This window comes from Lutjanus erythropterus, chromosome 18, assembly GCF_056507025.1.
Source record: "Lutjanus erythropterus isolate fLutEry1 chromosome 18, fLutEry1.hap2, whole genome shotgun sequence".
NCBI lineage: Eukaryota > Metazoa > Chordata > Actinopteri > Lutjaniformes > Lutjanidae > Lutjanus > Lutjanus erythropterus.
In genome coordinates, this window is record NC_139334.1 from 33361145 (window position 1) to 33381075 (window position 19931).

Below are 19931 nucleotides of genomic sequence, written 5' to 3' on the forward strand. Positions count from 1 at the left end.
ACATAGCATTTTTAATGTAGCTAACATGACCGTGGAATGAGAACAACTGTGGATAATCACACTGAGTGTCACGAAAAAAGAGAAAAGTGTCCATCTGTACGAATGTGTTGGGTCTTGCAGAGGTAATCATGAATTCATTTTCATAAATTACTCTCAAAGGCTGCAGAACAACATACTGAAGCATACAGTCTTCTCCCTCGTCACATGCTGGAGTGGTCTGTGCTGTGTGGGAAGAGTCTTCTTTGAGGAAGTGATGCCTGAGGTGTCTGTGTTAAGGAGATGAAAGCGGAGGCCATTTTGTTTCATTCTTTTTTCCCTTTTTTCAGCGTGGGGTGGGGCTTCGTTGCAGAGCACATGAAAGCTGCACTCATGCAGATCCTCGTAGTGTCTTGGCGGCTGATGGATTGTGCTGTGTTGTGGCTGAGCCCACAGTCTAGTGTTTTTTGCTGCGACAGTGAGTTAATTGAAGATGATCTCACAGATAACGACTCCGCTGACTCTGCTGGGCCCTTTCCTTGTTTCTCTCCTGTATCTCCCCTTTCTCTTCCACCAAGATGACAAAAACAGTCAGTCCTCCTGATCGTGGCTTCTCTCAGCGACTTCCCTCCCGTCTTTGCTTCTCTCAGTCTCATCACAAGCATAACCACTGTCACAGGCCGGCTATTTGACAGGAAATGGCAATTTCACTGGCAAGATTAGGCCTTTGATGTTGCTAGATGATAGCTATCTGCGGTCTCCCTTTACTTCTCCCTTTGCCTGCATTCCTCTCTGTCACGTGTTGAATGTATTAGAAGGTTCTTTTCTGGACAGGATGGCTCTGTTTATTTCTCAGGCAGATATTAAATTAGAGACTTATTATTATGTGGCGAATGCTTATTTTTACTCACCTAAAAGTATGTTTTCAAGATAAGAATCATCTGTGGTCTTTGTAAACCTCACGAACCTGTTTTATTTTTACCTTTAATGTCCACCTAGCTTCAAATAGCACAATGATAATATATACCTGTTTCAACCAGAGTAGTAGCCAAGGGCTATCCTTTGGGCTAGCCCAGGGCCATACAATTCACACTGCACTTCTACTAGCCCTGGGTTAAATGTCCATTGGAACTAATTTTTACACTTTTCAGCCCTGTTTCCCACCTTTTAGCCCTGCTCTAGTTGATTTTTAGGGGGTAACCCTGCAAATTTGGGGCTAAATCTGCTTTGAAGCACGGCCAGAAAGCCCCAGGCAAAGGTTGGGATGAGCTGAATTTCAAGGAAATTCTTCCAGGATTGTGCCAGTGTGGAAGCTGTCTTAGCCTGGGGATAAGAAGATTGTAAGAATGCTTTTTGCCTTTTCGGTCTAAGTGCAGTGTAAAAAGTCCCTTTGACTACCAAAGCAACAGCAATTAAGTGACAACTTTTGATGTGCTAAAATACAGGAATGATAAAGATGGCCATACACTTTTAATATATTTGATTGTAAGTCTACTAATAGAAAAAAACCCAAAAATGTATTAAAAATAAAAATAAATAGAAACATTTTGTCTTGGCATTTTTGTTAACTTCAAAGATTTGCAGTTGTCATATAAGGACTTGTTTGGACTTGTCATGAAGTATTTGAGACTTGATTTTGTTGATTTTGGACTTGTTTAGAGTGGTGACCTGGACTTCCATTAAAGAGATTTCAGGAGAGACAGAAATTTTTGGATGGAATTCAGAATTTCTATGGATTTGATCAGCGCTTGGGCAATCTCAGAAAAAAACTATTAGCCATCATGTGACGAGTGTTTAGCCTCTGTGGGCAATGGCCAATGTTTTGAGGGTCCCGGTGCAGCCAGGAGATATCATGATAATGGATATCTGGGCCAAGACCTCCCTTTCTGTGTGGCTATGTGGCAGTCCATTTGAAAAGTAACTGATCTTGATTAACAGATGTCTACATATAAATGCAGATATTTAACAAAACAGCTAATAAAAAACTGAACACTGGACACTAACCAATAGGTTTGAAGATTGCATTTCAACTAATGCTTTTGCTCTTCATGGACTGTTAACTGCATGCGACAAAAGCCTGCTCAAACGTGATTGGTCAATACTAGTCTACATTACTTTATTTGTTTATTTGATAAGGATAATGCATATTAATGAACATCATTTTAAATATACTTAATGCAAACATGCTGTATTTTAGCAAAAAGACTCATTTACATCTGTTGTCCCTAGGTAAGAAACAAAAGGGCTACAAAAAGAAACCTGAATTCTACTGATACCAAAATCTTGTCCCTTGCCTCCAGATTATACATTCATATGCAGATATCTGTTTATAGAGATTAGTGCTTGGCTGCACAATGCCATCTTTGAAGAAATTATTGGTTGAATTTTTATCCCTAATTTGAATCTGTCATGCTGTCTGAAGACTGAAAATGTACCATTCCCAACATCTTTTCTCTTTTTTCTCTTCTCACCACAGCAAGGGAAGAGAACGTGGCCACTTTCCGGGGCTCAGAGTATTTCTGCTACGACCTCTCCCAGAACCCCATCCAGAGCAGCAGTGATGAGATCACGCTCTCCTTCAAGACGTGGCAGCGCAATGGCCTTATCCTTCACACTGGCAAGTCAGCCGACTACGTCAACCTGGCGCTGAAGGACGGCGCTGTCTCCCTTGTCATCAACCTGGGCTCTGGAGCCTTTGAGGCCATTGTGGAGCCAGTCAATGGGAAGTTCAATGACAACTCGTGGCATGATGTTAAAGTGACCCGGAACCTCCGGCAGGTAAGGCACAGGCACAGACTGTATTATGTGAAAACAATTAATGTTGTGCTTTGCTGCAAACCATTTATAAATAAATGATATCGATGATGATGTATAACAGTTGAGTTGTACCATGCTAGATTGCTAGTAGCCAGCGACAACAGCCTGCTAAGCGTCCTCACTTGCGACTTGTCAATATGCTTGCTAACTTCCACTTAGTGAGCAACCTACCTCTTTTATTCTTGCTAAAAACACAGTCTTGTCTTGTCTCACAACAGACTGCAGACCCTCCAGACTTTTAAGATTTTAGTTTATTCAGAGCAGTCCTCGTGCAAAGCAGCTAATTGCAGCTTGAGCAACAATGCTCTTTACTTTAAACATGACTTTTAATTCAGAGTCCAATTAAATAATTGTTTTGACTGAAGGAGCACCAATTTCCAGGTCTGATTTTCTCACTGTCTGTCATCTTAGTTCTTATTCGTTATTTTATAAGGCTGCTTCCATCTTCTTTTTCTATTATCTCTTCCTTTTTCCTTATCTGTCTGTGGACAGGCGCGTTATGGGGTGATCAGGGTGAGAGGCTCTAGTCACCCAAGACCTCTGTTGATTACCCACGACTAATCTCAAGTCAGATACACAATTTCTCACCAACCTGCATGTCTAGATATGTAAATAGACACCACCTTTTATACCAACCCCCTGCCAGCAGAACCATGTGCTTTACAGATTTTACAAAGGCACAAATTAGCCTGAGTTCTCAGTGGCAATGGAGAGATGGATGGGAGATGCCCTCCCTGGAAAGAAGACCAGCTTATTCTCATCAGGGATGAGCTTCAAGTGGTGTGCAGAGAGATGTCAGCCAGATACACAGAGATTTGTGCTGCCATCTGGGCTTCAGAACTGAGAAAAGACAAGATTAGTTGAGTGTCATCTGCATAGAAGGGTGGAGAAAGCTAAGTGAGTGAATGACAGAGCCAAGTGACTTGGTGTAAAGACAAAAGAGGAGGACAATCCAGTTGTCAGAACTCAGAGTCACTCATGTACGTGGACCAAATTAGTTTTTCTATATTTACATTTGCTCTCTAGACCCCAGCTGTTAAGAAAAGCAGCTTTGCAAAATTATCACATTGTAGTTAGCAACACACAGAGTACAGAAATGATCTGTGTTTTATCTGGTTTATTCAGCCCAGTCTCTTCAATGTGTACAAATAACACAACAAGTCCAACCTTGTGCGCAGGTGAAAATACTTCAGATTAATTTCTGTGGGGAGAAAATAAAAGACAGTCTGTGTAGGGTGGAAGTTGGGATTGATGGATGGGACAAACACAGAAATTTTAACAAGGATGCCAGTGTTTGAGTCCATATGAAACCAAAGTCGTAGGCTTGTTTTAATGTATGTTGGTAGCCTAATGTATTGTAATGTAACAGAACATAACATAATGTAATGTAACCGAGTATAATATAACAGATTGTAACAGAACAGAACCTAAAATTCTAGACTTGTTTTAATATATGTCCAAAACACAACGTAACGTACTGTACTGTAACAGAATGGAATCTAACAGAACAGAACAAAACGTACTATTCTACCCAGCCCTAACCTTAATCCAAACCATGATCCCTTTCTAAACCTAACCAAACTGTGACAGGTTATTTGAACGTAGTCTGAAGAGACCAGGTTAGGTGTATTTTACCTTTTACAAATCCATTTCATATGTCTTGATTTGTATGGAACTTCACAAAAACCATATCCTTGAAAATGCTTTACATCAGAAATGTAAGAACCTCTGCAAGAGGACCGTCACAAACACTTTTACCTTGGGTTGCTCTTGGAAAACAAGGCCAAGTCTGCCCTGATTTCCTTTCCATTACTGCCTCTATTTCCACCTTTTAACCTCCACCATTGTCTGTCCTGGTACGACTCTTCTTAAAAGTAAAGACTTGAGGAATGAAATAAACCTTTTTTTTTTTCTTTTTTTTTTTTTTTACTAACGTGTACTAACTCCCTCACTTTTCATCATTTGGTTTTCATTTAATTTGTTTAACATTCCACTGTTCATTTCTAAATTGGTTTCTTACCTACTCCACCTTTCTGCAAAGCAAACAGGCAATGGATTCGCTATGGTAAACACACTCCATTGTATGGTAGATATCATTCTCATTGTCATTTTTTGGTTTGCTGTGTACTTCTCCCCTTCTTCTCTTTTGATTTCTGTATATCTAGATACTATTCCCCCCAGAAAAATCAAGGAAATGGATTCTGTATTCCCCAGCTTTTCTTGTCCTAACATTCACCTGGATCACCCGCTGATGTTGCTTTCCTGCTTTCCTTTTTTTAATCTCTTCCTCTTTTTTTAGTCACCCATAACCTTTCCTTCTCTAGGGTTTTACTAAATCTGCTTCATTCCGGATTTTCCTGTTAAATGTCTTGGGTGATAATATTGTGGAAACTGCCTGAGGCTTACTACAACCAAAAAAGAGAAAGACAAAATCCACACTAGAAATCTTGACACTGTGCTCGACCAGACTGTCCTTTTCATTTCCGCAGTGAAAATACGAGGCAACCCACATTGCAGGAGAGAGCTGGAAATCAACAAAGAGACCTTTGGAGACAAATATCCCTGTATGTTTTAGATTGTATGAGACAAATGAAACGTGTAACTTGTTAAACAGTAAAAACAAAAGTGGATGATGATAAAGGTTGAGAGAGGGCTTGGTGTCATTGTGGCTGGAGATATGTGATACCGAAACATGAGCAGTGATCAGGTATGTGGTTTCAGTACAGCCCTCAGCTCGCCAGCAGGTGAATGTTAAAGATTCTCCACCTTTAGCTGAGGCTACTCACCCATTTGTTTGTCCTTATCTCGGCTTCCGATGGCACGCAGAGCCTGTTCACACCTGGCATTAACATACATCTCCACGTACGTCTCGAGTGACCACTTGTGATCTGATCTCACTTCCCCACTCTATATGCTAATAAACATGTAGCTGCACCATTTCCATTCCCAAAGACCAAATGTGTTATTGTTTTTAGCCAGAGGACAAACAGTAGAAGCCAACACTCACAGATGAATGGACACAATGTTTTTTATAAGAAGCAATAAATAACTGTATAACATTTGCTGAATTTACAAGAAAGCCTAAATAATTAGAATTTGTCATATACAGTTTTTCATAAAGTTAATTCAGTGTCTCCTAACTCAATAACTCAACAAAATCTTTAATGGAAGTCTGGGGATACCGGTTACTGTTCACTGTATTAGTAAAATTTGACATGTTCAAGATCAATAAATTGTTGTCTTGTTTCATAAATTTATTGGAAATGGTGAAATCAGCAGCAACGGTGTCTAAATGGTGGCACGTAAGATGCACTTTAGACAAGATTAGTCACCTTGCACAGATGCTGCGACTGACATTGATTTTTTTTTTTACAAGGAAAGGAAACAACTTCATGAATCGCATTCAATGCCAAATTTGAAAGACGGCATGAATAATAAGGAATTTGCCACAGCACTTTCACAAAGTTTAAGTTCCTCCACACTGAACAACTCCCAGAATTGTTTTAAGGAAGTCTGGAGATGTTGCGGTTACAAATTAAATGGTTAAATCAGGTGAAACAGACACAAACAACATCTACTTATCTTTGCAGGTAAGAGAGCCCAGACATGTTTGCACCGCATTACACTGAACCAAAAGGAAATCAGACAACATGTTTTATGCATACTTACAGGGCATCAGTTGAGTAGGCGGTCCTTCAATGTGGACAAATTTACTAGATGGGTGACAGTCATCGACCACTGAGCCCTCTACCATTGTATTATCGGGATTTAAAAGCCTTCTGTATTTGAGGTGAAGTGTCCCCTAAATTCCTTTTTTGACATGTGGGGAAGTAAATAAAAAGAAGCTGTAGCTGCTGTTCATTGCACTGTACCTCCCAGTCATGTTTAATATATTCTTTTTAACCACAACTAAGTTACAAACATGTGGTGCTCAGGTGAAGACCCTTTTAGATCCAGCACCACTACCATCATCCATTGCAATGTTTTCGCTGTGGGCATCCTCATATGCCACTTTGGTAAATATTGCCCAACCCCAGTGTACATAATGCTCAAAGAATGTGGCCATAGGAGGCCCAGACCACCTCCGAATGTGGTCTGAGTGATCAGATCTTACTGCATCTTGGGTGCATTCACACCTGTACGTAGAGCTGTCCACTCGTGATCGGGTCACCCAAGACGCATCTTAATACCAGGTGTAAACACGGCCGCAGTGCTAGAAAAAAAAAAACAAGATACCAACTGCTATTGGAATTCCTAAAATCATACAATTTCGAAAGACTAAAAAATATGTAAAAGAACAAAGAAATTTAAAGGTGATTTTGTTTCATGACAACAATGGATCAGAGTAACGATACTTCAAGCACTGAAACACATCAGCAACCTTATTAATAAGTATTAACTATGCAGCATGGTCTTTTTCAGCATGTATATGGATTATTATTATTTTTGCATTAACATTTCAATGTCAAGGCTAGTTAAGGTTGAGATTTTTTTTACTCCTTTAGGTCAACAAATTAATTAATCATATGTTTTGAAGTCTCATCTGTAGAGGCAAATAAAGAAGCATTAAGAATCGCCTAAATATTGTACTTAAATACAGTACTTGAATGATCAGTGTATCTTTTGATCAGTGGATGTTTCTGTCAGAATTGGGTATTAAAAAACAAAGAACAAATTTCATTGATTTTCATTTTAAAATACAAAAAATGAAAATTGAAATACACTGTTTTTGTTTTTCATGGTCAAAGAGGGATTTATAAAGTGTTTGATTCCCATTTTTCTATTAAGTATTGCAAAAAAAAAAAAAAATCGCTAGAAAACAAATTTGGTAAAAGTTTTGTTTTTTCATATTCTGAGGAATAATTTTACTGCTAACTTATTGAGGAAATTAAATGGGGAACGTCAGCTCAAGTTTTAAAATTTTCTATAAAACTGAACAGTAAAATAACTCCAAAGCAAACCCATCGAAGAAAAAAAAAATATGAGACTTCAAATGTGAGGAGATTATGGATAGTATAATGTAATTTGACTTTACTTTCCTTTTAATTTTCTATTATAGACACAGATTTATCAAATTAGGACGTATTTGCTGATGTCACATTCAACAAGACTTCACTGAATCATGATGTGTAATATAATGTTAAAAATTATTGCTGTTTCGTGAGTCTTTTGTCCTCTTCCTCTCCAGGCACAAGTACCGTAACAGCATGAACAGACGCACATCAAAATCTGATTGGTGGCTGGCTTGACTGAATTTTTGCAAATGATGGTTCACTTGTGCACAGCGTGATTTCTACAGATGACAGACCCTGTTTTCATATTAGAGTAGGCATCTGAAGACATTTTCGCCCAGGATAAAGACTAAACACTTGTGCGCTGGCAATCTTATATTTGGCACTCATCTTGTATATGATCACATCTGGTCTCTAAATATGAAAAAACAGGCATTTTTTGGTTTATATTTGCTTGTGATTTTATTGTTTTGTTGTTGTATGAAATAGAAATTAAAATCAAACAAATTTTAACAATTTGATTATACTTTTTGACCATGAAGGAGTGACGGAAAACCTCTTGTATTTCAATTTAATTTTTGTATTGTAAAATGGAATTTTTTTGTTGTTATTACATGTTTGTAATGCACAAAAATCAGATGACCAAAAGATACACTGACCTTGAATGAATATATTTGCTTGCATTCTGGTTAGGCTGGTAAGACTTTCAGTTGTAAAATAAATGTTGCCAAAGGTGGGAGGTTTTGTTTGCAGTAAGCGACATTGTTCTCAGACCGTTGTCCTGCAATGTGGTTCTGTCCTCTGCCATTCTGTGTGTCCTGCATGTTTGCATTCAATTTTGTGTGGTGTGACACTAATTCCCACTTCTTTTCTGTTGGTTTGTGAGTTTTTCTTTTTGTCTTCTCCTGCTTGTTATAATGTATGTAGTCCCCCACTCCATGCAGAATATATTTAGACACAAAGTAAGACCAAATTTAAGAGTAAACATAGTTAGTGCATCACTAGTGCTACATGAAGATAAGAATCACTGCATGTTTGTCAGTGTCTGGAGCTAAATTCACCCAGTTCACATCTTTGTTTTGACATTTTACTAACCCCTCATACCATATCAATAGTTTCAACCCACAAATAGCATCTACTAACTCACATCAGAAATAAAGAAAATTGTGGGCTGGCAGATTTTCTTTCTATCTGTCCTGTCTGATCCATAACACACAGGTAAACAAACGCACCAGATATGAGAACACACCTGAGTCAGTTCTACCAACTGTACTGTCGGCCACATTCTACCCTTAAAATCCATGAAAACCTGTGTATTTCCACCCCTCACTTTTCACGCCTCGTTGTCAGGTGACAATATCGGTGGATGGGATTCTGACCACCACGGGTTACACCCAGGAAGACTACACCATGTTGGGTTCAGATGACTTCTTCTATGTGGGAGGAAGCCCCAGCACCGCTGACCTGCCCGGATCTCCAGTCAGCAACAACTTCATGGGCTGTCTCAAGGAGGTAAAGTACCTGAAACACTGTTAACTGTTTGTTTGAATGAAACATGGTCCTGGTGTGATGATGGGTTGCTGAACAGCTCATGTCCATTTTGGGTTGGGAATGTTTAAGTAAGTTTATATTAAAGTTATCATCATCATCATCATGATCTTTTTGATTTGCTGTTTGATATTTTTTTCTATTAAATAAATTGAGGTTTGTGAAGATCTGACAGACAGAAACAGAAGACAAGAACTTTCTGACTTTACAATGAGTTTACATAAAGTTGCACTGATCGCTTTGTGGCAACTGAGGCTCAAAAGGTCTCCAAAAAAGCTGATAGACACTCTAGCTGTTCCCTGACTGCTGAACAGGGAGCAACAGTCTCATGCCATTGAAATTGTGTTTATGTCCACTAGACAAGAGTGGGTGTAGTCAGTTTTATCCCAGGCCTTCTTTGAGAAAATTATCTGGCTGTTTAGCTGCTAGATGTTCCACTCTGTGTGGAAATTTGCCTGTCTACTGTTTGGTGCTGGGCAGTTCGTGTACAGTGGGTTTATCAGAGCTTGTTTGCTGCAGCATCTCAAAATGGTATTGATGAGAGCAGTGGAATTCAATCATATAAAATATCTACATGCAAAGAAACCAAAACAGTGAGATAGAAGTGGTTAAAAGGCTCTGTAGAGCTGAAGAGTTGTGGGCTTGCAGTAAGCACAGTGAAATTTGGCCAGTGTAGTTATTGCTGTGGTCACTTTGTGAGGCAGCTGGCTTTGCGAGATCACGCAAGAATCCACCTCGCCAGGCTTTAAGTTATCTGTTTGTGTCTGCACTAATAGTGGCGCGGCCAATCAGCATCCCAAGAAGCACTATTGGCAGCCACAGGCATGGTTTGAGGTGTGATGACAGCAAGAAGCATCCATGGAAGCATTGATCTGATTGGGTGAAGACTGTGTTAGATGTGATTTTTATTTTAAAGTGCCTGCCCCTTTCCAAACAATTTCTAAAGACGACTTCCCAGATGGTTCTGTGTAACAAACCATCTGGTGTGTCCGGTAAGCACACCTTTGAAACACATCAAGGAGAGTTTTGATCTGCTTTCACGCGAAATCTGATGCAGTTTGTAAACAAAACATAAATCACAGGATTATTTAAAAAGCTCCACTATCACATTTACCCACTTCATGTTTTAATATTGGGAAGTGTCAAGGAAGTGATCCAATATCATTTGGTAATCATGGCAGTACATGTGGCAGTGTGTGGATTGTCATTGATGCATCTCAGTTTGTCCATTTTGTCATACTACGCATGTTTTTGTAGTTCCTCATTAGAAAGTTAGCAACCACACGACTGTGTAATATTATGGGAAAATATGCTTCTTTTTGATCCTGCCTATTCCTGTCCATTTTTATCTATGAGTTGTTTTCAGTCCTGTGGATACTCATAACCATGTGTTGTGTCACGAGCTTGTTGTTGTTTTTACGTATGACAGGTGCTATATGAATAATTAAGTACATACATTTATAATCTGTATTATTTGTGACACCAGATCTGACACCAGGTGATCAGAAAATTGCATGACTTCATGTTTACATCTCTTGTTTTTTTCTTGTATTGAGCTGCTGTGAATACAAGGCAGACCAAAACTAAAAGGCAACTGTGACAGCTCCTAATTATTCAGTCATTTCTCTGCCATACTAACTCTGCGTCTCATGCCAGATCCAGCCTCTCCTTGCCCTGAAGTAACCCCTTTCCCACTGTTTACACCACCTGTCTTTCCCTGCCTACTTACTCACCTGCTTCCCATTTCCATAATCAGCCCAGTTGTAGATATGCTGGTTCATTTCCACTAGTACTGCGCCAGATTGTCTACTTTTCATCCGCCCTCTCTTTCCAGCCTTGTTTATTCTGTCTGCCTGGTCATGTCTGCCTGAACCCCTGCCTGTTTTCTGGATTGATGATTCCTCGCCTGCCCCCCGTCTGGTTGAGTTAGCCTTTTGTGACTTTTTCTGTGCCACAACCGTTACAGTACAATCTGGCTAGACAGCTCTGAGTCAGTTAGGCAAGAGCTCTCGGCACAGGCCTGAGCTGGTCACTGGCTTGAGCCTTGAGCCTCCAGGAGATCTCTGCATAGTACAGACAGATTTTGGAAACAATCTGTGAACAGATCCACCTGCTATCCATTTCCAGTCAGCATCCCATAGCAGTGTTTCCACCCAGCACTTTTCCGGGTTCTCTGGTGCATGCTGGCTCTTCCTCATTCAGTGCACACTCATATTTTTGTCTCAGATGGCCTACATCATTTCCTAGCATCCTGGTTGTACCTGGGATTGAGCCACTGCCAAGTAAGAGAAGCAGTCCTTACTAAGGAAAAGTGCTTGATCAATGTGACTCCAGGAAGTTAGGAAGCTCAAGGTTTACTCAACCTGGTTCAAGGAGGAAGAAGGATGGCCAACTAGTCCTTAGAGTTCAGGACTTTTCCTCCCCCTTTCTCTGTAGTTCCTGCTTCATGCATTCCTGGCTCTTCGGGGAAGTGACTCTACCAATTTTAGGAAACTTGATGCCTCTGGGTTTCGGTGTTCGTACAGATTCTGGTGCCAACGTCAATGCACCCACACAACCCAGGCCAGCTCTTCTCCCTCTCCACTTTTGAGACCAAAGTCATAGAACTATACATCAGTGAGTCCCTTGTGGGCGGCTGGCATCATTCAGCTTTCCTCACCTCTGGCTGGTTTCTTCTTTGTGGAGAAAAAGGACCTCCAACCCTGCATTGACTACATGAAGCACAAGACCACCACCTTCACCAAGCTGCATCTGAGGACTGCAGAACTCTTGCTGCACATTACAGAAGGGGATGAGTGGAACCCATGTTCACCACTCCTAGTGGCCACTATGACGCATGTGTTCTTCAGAGGTTCCTGGACAACCAACTTTTTGTGAAGGTGGAGAGGTGTGACTTTCACATAAAAGACATATTCTTGAGTACATTGTTAACCCTGCCAACATGGATGGGAACTTGGACTGTCCCACCCCATCTTTCAGAAAGGAGCCACCCACATTTCAAGTCCTCGTTTTTCAACTTCTATCGGCTTCAGACGCTTCATCTAACATTTCAGCTGCTTGCAATGATTACCTTATGTACTGTCTGTGATTACACATTCTTGTGTCATCACTAAAACTTGAAGTGATATAAAAAGTAACAGTTTTACCCAAAGTTGAACATTTGTTAACTCATGGTGACCAGAAAAAGATGCCAAACATTCAGTGCTGCCTAGTGGCTCAGCACCGCATCACGCTGGAGTGTAGCAGAGTGTAAATATGCGGCGGAAACAAAAATAGCACTGGATGTAGGAAAAAAAAAAACAGCCCCTGACACTTAAACTCTTTTCTTTTTCTTTAAATTATTTTGTTATTTGTGTATTTACATTTTGTAAACAAATGTTTATTGTGTGCTCACAAAAGATTACTGTTAACGTTTGCAGAACAGACAGAAAACTATTTATTTTCTGCTGTTGTTTTACTGTACAGCTACAAATACTGGTGTCATTCACGCCATTAAATAGAAGTGGAGCCTCAACAGAACAATTTTTCTTTTTTTTCTTTTTTGAGTAGCCCCATTGAGTCAACACACACACACACTTACACATACACACAAACAAATATATTGTTCCCTGAAGCTGATGATGTCATATCTTAGCACTTGACTGGAGCCACACACACACGCACATACACACACACAGACTAAACAGCGTCATATGGGCTGCAGGGAGAGGGAGGAAGTGGCGCAGTGGCCATTTAATCCCCCTCTGGCCTACTTCCTGCTCTGTGCCATGCTGGGCAGGTTTGCAATTCCCTGTACCACCCACCCCTGACACGCACACTCATGCACACACACACAAACACACACATACACACATCTATATACAAATAGAAACATACACACCCAAGCATGCACATTAGGTTTGGATCTTTTATTTCCTCATGATCAAACGCAGATATCAAGGATAAATGTGGTGTCACAAAAGAAATATGAGACGCACAAACATATTTTCATGTGAGCTTATGCACACACATATACAGTGCCCAAGCACACAACTTCAGCTACAATGTTTTGGTGTTGATTTATTACTTTTAATTCGATAATCTGCAAATCATGCAGCAGAGGGAAATGAAAACATATGACACATATACATCCATCATTTTCAAAAACATAGATGTTTTCTTGTATCACCATACTAGCGACTTCTATGAAACCATGTTGATAAAAGTGTTTATATTCGGCTGTGTTGGACCTTGGACGATGCATATGTACAACAGTGGATATGTGTAAACTGTTTGGATGTAAAGACAGAGGATTTAGCAGTTCAGACATGCTTAATTGAGAATGAATTTTTAATCCACAAATGACTTAAATGATTAATGAGTTATTACTGCTGCACAAAGTGTTTTTTCATCAGCAGTAAATACACATTATCTGACAAAAGACATTTCTCACTCAGCAGATGACTGCTTTAAACTGGCACATTGCACTCCTCTAATATTGTCAGACTCATGATGGGCAGTTTAAAGAAGGATGCAGCTCGATCAAAGATATCATCCTTTTTTTTTATTATCTTCCTCAAAGCCTTATGTCCTAACCCACAATGCAACATACCTGGGATATCACTTAAATCAATTTATCAGACTTCTTGCAGCTCCTTCTCAAGATACAACAGACTTGAAACATGACAGTAGTGCTCCATAGTCTCTTACAGCCAGTTCTCTTTCAAGGTTTAGATATGAAAACAAATATTTTACTCAAAGGCTCCCTGTTTAGTATTTCTAAGCAGTATATGAACATTTAATAAATGGTTTATAACATTATAATGTAGTTGTGTATATTTAATGTAGTTTTACACATTTAATATTATGAGAAGTGTATTTAACTATATTGTCAGTCATTATGTTTTTCACTGGCTCCCTCAGAGCAGTGGTTAAAGCTTTTAACAATTACATTAATAATATATCTGCTTATATCAGCATAGATCTGCTTACAACTACATTGTGGTTTGCTATAATTACAAAAAAAAGACTTAATCTGCAACATTTTCCTTTAAAAAACAGTGTCTAGAGTAATACCTGTCAGTCATTGCTAGTGTTTTGCTGCTCAGGATGTTGTACCCACCCAAAACGTTGGTATTTGACCTCCTGATGCAATCCTAGTGACTCTGCCTTTGACCTAAATTTCACTCAATATTTCAGTTTTTGCTAAATAAAAACTGTGCACAGGAGTCGTTTAGATAAACTGCCTTATTTTTTGTGTTAACTTGTTTGCTGCTGCAATTTGAACTCCCACATGTAGTTAAAAATACACAAAATAATGTCAGTCTGTTGAAAACTTTTGTCAAGAAAAACATTCCACAAAAACCCATGAATAACTTAAAATAAATAATATAACTGAACAATAAAGTTGGTTTGATGCCTATGACAAAAATCTGAGAGGCCTTGAATTTGGCCATTTTGCAGAATCAGCTTCTGGCAGTTCCTGGACGGAAGTGGTACAAAACTGTATTTTGAGGGTTTTTTGATTTTTACTCGTCACTTACGCTGGAAAATATATATCAAAGGATGAAAACTCCTGTAGCCATGTAACGGGCCAACCTCCATGTGATTAAAGTTTTTACTAAATGTAGACATCAGCTCCGTAATTTTTACAAAATCATAATCTAATCAGGCATTTAACATGTTAGCTATACCCTAAGGACCCCTGTCTCAATTCCTGGTTTAAAAAAGGTGGGAATATTGGTCAAGCACTGGTTAGCTTTTTATTATTTGATAAATTTGTCAAATAATTTTGCTATCAGATGTGTCTCAACCAAAATCTGTCAACTCTGTAGCCCTTGTAAATCAACGCTAAATAAGAATTATGATCTACAGCTATGCTGGGACCATTACAAGGTTTAAAAGAATTTGATGTTTTAAAATATTTTCCAGCATCATTGAAGAGTAAAAATCAAAACCCCCTCAAAATACAGTTTTGTTCAGTTCTCAAGAATGACTGATTATTATTCTCCGCAGGATCAAATGATACACTTTTATACATGCATTATGGTCACAAACACACAGTCATCACTGAGGATTATCAGCACACCCTCTCCCTCACACAGTCACACACACTCTGCCCACCTCCTCATTACAGGCCCACCCACCCACAGCTCTGCAGCAGCCACCAGCTCTGCCTCCGTCTGCTGTCCAGCACCCTCTCATCCTCCACTCCCTGCCATTAGGGCTAATTTGCCTGTTGCCAATGCTCTTGTCCTCACCATCCACAGAGCAGCATTATGGATAAATGTTTTGTTACCATGGCACCGAGCGCTGGTCGCCCTCGGTAGCCCCTGTGGCTGGCTGGCCCACGATTATTATGCCTTTCATAAGCCAGCAATTACAGAAAAAGCCTACATCTCAAAACCTACAAAATACATAATGGCCTACAATAACACATAATTGCTGTAATTGTCATTGTCATTACACCTCCATCAAGCACTCGTATGGAGCCTCCTGGCTGTGGCTGCATGCTGTATCCAACAAAGATACACAAAGGAGTTCACAGACTCAACACTGAAGATCAGCATTTGTACCATTTATTATTATGCTTTTTGATTCCAATTTACTACATTTAAAAATCTCCCCCGATGTTATTTGCTGCAAAACATAAGCGGATTTCATCAGCACTAACTGATCTTGATTATAGGCTTACCTTTGTGGTACTTTGTCATGTAGTGGGGAAAGTTAACCACATATGTACATTTTAAGTAACTTTTTGAAGCACTAGTACTTTACTTGAGTATTTCTATTCCATGCTACTTCCACTATACTTCTTCCACTACTCTCCAGATGGAAATATTTTGCTTTTTACTCCACTATATTTATTTTACAGCTACAGCAACTTGGTATATGTTTTAAGATGCACAATTTATACATTAAATTTATTATTAAAAATAAATATTGTTATAGATTCAACTACCTAACAGTGTAAGTAGTTTAATCTATTTTCATTTTTGCCAAAATAGCAGCATACACAGTCATAAATCACTAAAAAATCAGTCAGTGATATATTATAACACTAACAAACGTCATTCTGCTGCATAATGAAGAGCTTTAGTCCTGATACTTTAGGTAAAGTTTACGGATAATATTATGATAATACTTACTTAATATAGTTTTACTTAAAACTGCATTCATTGGCTATTTTTTCCACAGCTGTAAACAACACTGACTTTATAACAAATAGTTGCCCAGTTATACATCAAGCAGGTAAAAAGCAACATTGTCATCCCACTGGAGTTTAATATGTCCAACAGACACTCTACTACCTCTGGTTTAGTCTCTACCAACCTTTGAGAAAAATACTTAAAAAAAAAAAAAATGTAATTAGATTTAATTAAATTAAATGTTATTTAATTTTATTTATATTTTATTTATTTTATTTAACCTTACAAATGTAGCCAGGAGTGAAGTCTCCTTGAGATTCAATACATCTTTTTTTAAAGAGTCTGGCAGCACAGTTATACACTGATCAGGCATAACATTATGACCACCTGCCTAATATTGTGTTGGTTCCCCTTTTGTTGTCAAAACAGCTCTGACCCTTCGAGTCATGGACTCCACTAGACCCCTGAAGGTGTGCTGTGGTATCTGTCACCAAGATGTTAGCAGCAGATCCTTTAAGTCCTATAAGTTGTGAGGTGGGGCCTCCATGGATCAGACTTGTTTGTCCAGCACATCCCACAGATGCACGGCTGGATTGAGATCTGGGGAATCTGGAGGCCAAGTCAACACCTCAAACTCGTTGTTATGCTCCTCAAACCATTCCTGAACAATTTTTGCTTTGTGGCGCATTATCCTGTTGAAAGAGGCCACAGCCATCAGGGAATACTGTTTCCATGAAAGGGTGTACATGGTCTGCAACAATGCTTAGGTAGGTGGAACATGTCAAAGTAACATCCACATGGATGGAAGGACCCAAGGTTTCCCAGCAGAACATTGTCCAAAGCATCACACTGCCTCCACCGGCTTGCCTTCTTCCCATAGTGCATCCTGGTGCCATGTGTTCCCCAGGTAAGCTACACACACACACCCGGCCATCCATGTGATGTAAAAGAAAACCTGATTCATCAGACCAGGCCACCTTCTTCCATTGCTCCGTGGTCCAGTTCTGATGCTCACCAATTAGAGCAACAGTAGCTCATCTGTTAGATTGGACCACACAGGTCAGCCTTCACTCTCCACGTGCATCAATGGTCGGCCATGACCCTGTCGCCGGTTCACCGCTCCTTCCTTGGACCACTTTTGATAGATACTGACCACTGCAGACCAGGAACACCCCACAAGAGCTGCACTTTTGGAGATGCTATGAAGCTGTGTGCTAATAAACCGATGGTGCTGTCCATGGTGCTGAAGTAACAGACACATTTGTAACTGCATCCTGTCAGTTACATTTTGGATCTATAATATTAAACTGTGTACTGTATGTGCAGGGGGAGTTAAAGAATAAAAAAACAAAAGAGTTATTCATCAGTCTTGCAGTTTGCTAGTGGCGGGACAGCAGAATGAACCAAGTTACTTAAAACTCGCTGTTATGGTGCTGCCACTGGGCAGTCCCCCTTTTTTTTTTTTTTTAAATTAACCAATCTTATAGCACTGATATTTATCCTATTGGCTAACTGGCCATTGTATGGATTATTTTAATTCTTGTTTCTTTAAGTATGATGTAGTTCTTCTTTTTAAAAGCTCTGAAGAAAGCACATTGTTGCAGAACAATCTAAGCTGCATATCTGTCATTCCAAAGTTATTACTTAAAATGTGTATTATTATATTGTTATTATACTCGGCTTGGGCAGTATCTATTTTGTCATACCTTCATACCTTCCCAACATTTCACTGGGGTATACGGTATATGACTCTATTTGTGTAAAAAACAAACAAAAACATACTGCTGGTGGTAGAAGACATTTTCACATGTATGACATTGTCTGGCCAAAAGTTCTATGTGTCTAATATGCAACTTAGCCTACTTTGACAAGTTTTGCTGGGTTTGACACATAAAATAATGAGTAGATAGAAAATAAGGGTCTTTCTTTCATAGATTCTTGCTGGAGGACTGGATTACACTCGGCCACAGCGGATAGCAACACATCAGTGAGCTGATCAGGTGGAAGATCAGCTGCTTTTGTAGTTGGAAGAAGTCGCCTCATGATAAAATTATATGTGGAAATATATTTGTGATTCCCAAGATAAGCAGTAGGAGACCTATAGAGAAGAAATTACAAATACTCAAATTACTGTAATTAAGTAGTTTTTTGGGGGGTACTTTTACTTTTATGAGTAGATTTCCTAACCTATACTTTCATTCATACTTAAGTATGCATCACAAGTACTGAGTGAGTACTGAGTACAATTTGAATTTATATCCAAACCTTTCATCTGCATTTTAGTAGCCAATCAGCTGATCTGATCACAAACAGGCCAATGAAAGTAAAAACGTATGAACGAAAAACAAAACTAAACATTGCAGCAGCACACATTTGGAGTAAAGATGTTAGTGATCAATCATTAATTGATTAATTGACGTTAAGAATTTAACCAATCAAAAATGTATTCATGGATATTTAATCAATAGTCATGGCAGTAACTGCATCTCATTTGACATGGTTTGTCTGGTGGAGCCGTTTGTTGAAGAAGGAAATTTAAACTTAGACAGTTTTGAAAATGAGGACATAAATATGTGTTTTGTATCTTATAAATGATTAATGATTTATTGATTGTTTCTGCTATTGGTTAAGGAAAACGCACAAAATTTGCAACCCTAGTTTTGAGAGGTGACTGTGACATCAGCAGTTAATGCTAATAATCTGAGTAGTTTTTGTGATGAATACTTTGTACTTTTACTTAAGTGTATTTCTAACACCAATACTTTTACTTTTAATTGAGTATTATTTTAGCGATATATTAGTACTTTTATTTAGGTACAGATTTTCAGAACTCTTTCCACCACTAGAAATTACCAGCAAATTATTTCTTTAAATGTATTTCATTTTATGTTTTTATTTTCCATCAATAAAAAACTGTTGTAGCTCCTACAGTTTTAGATAACTTTGGGGATTGAAAATCATACCTTTGGGATTTCTAAATACCCTGGTATACCATAATACCTTGATACCGTCTGATCCTAATCACAACCAACCCTGAGCTTACGGTCATTAGCATCTTAGCATTTCAGAACAGTGAGAGTATCCACACTTATCAGAGAATGTGGCCTCTTGTTCTGTCTGTGTGAGGAGCAGATTATAACACCGGAAAGCAACCAGGCCAAAAATAATTAAGTACTTTATAAAACTACACTTACACTGTGGCTGGTTAATTAAATAAATTTACATAAAATGTGAGGCCCCTCACCAGACCACTGCCTACACACACACACACACACACACACACACACACACACACACACAAACCATTGAGTGACATGCCTTTATACCTCACCAGATGAAAGCTCGTCTTTATCTAATTAATAATCAAACCAGTGTATAAAGCAGCAGCGTCAGCCTCAGTCGGAGTCAGAGCATCGCTTCACATGTTCCATCAGACTGACTGAGGAGGAGC

General features: G+C 39.1%; 1 protein-coding gene across 1 annotated transcript in view; it reads left to right on the top strand.

The window, feature by feature from the left end:
* Nucleotides 1-19931, top strand: part of LOC146311340 (neurexin-3a-like) — a 152880-nt gene that overhangs the window by 550 nt on the left and 132399 nt on the right. Inside the window, exons 2-3 of the mRNA XM_084743001.1 lie at nt 2453-2754; nt 9156-9317. Coding sequence (XP_084599127.1) covers nt 2453-2754; nt 9156-9317 — 464 coding nt within the window. The remainder of the gene's footprint in view (nt 1-2452; nt 2755-9155; nt 9318-19931) is intronic.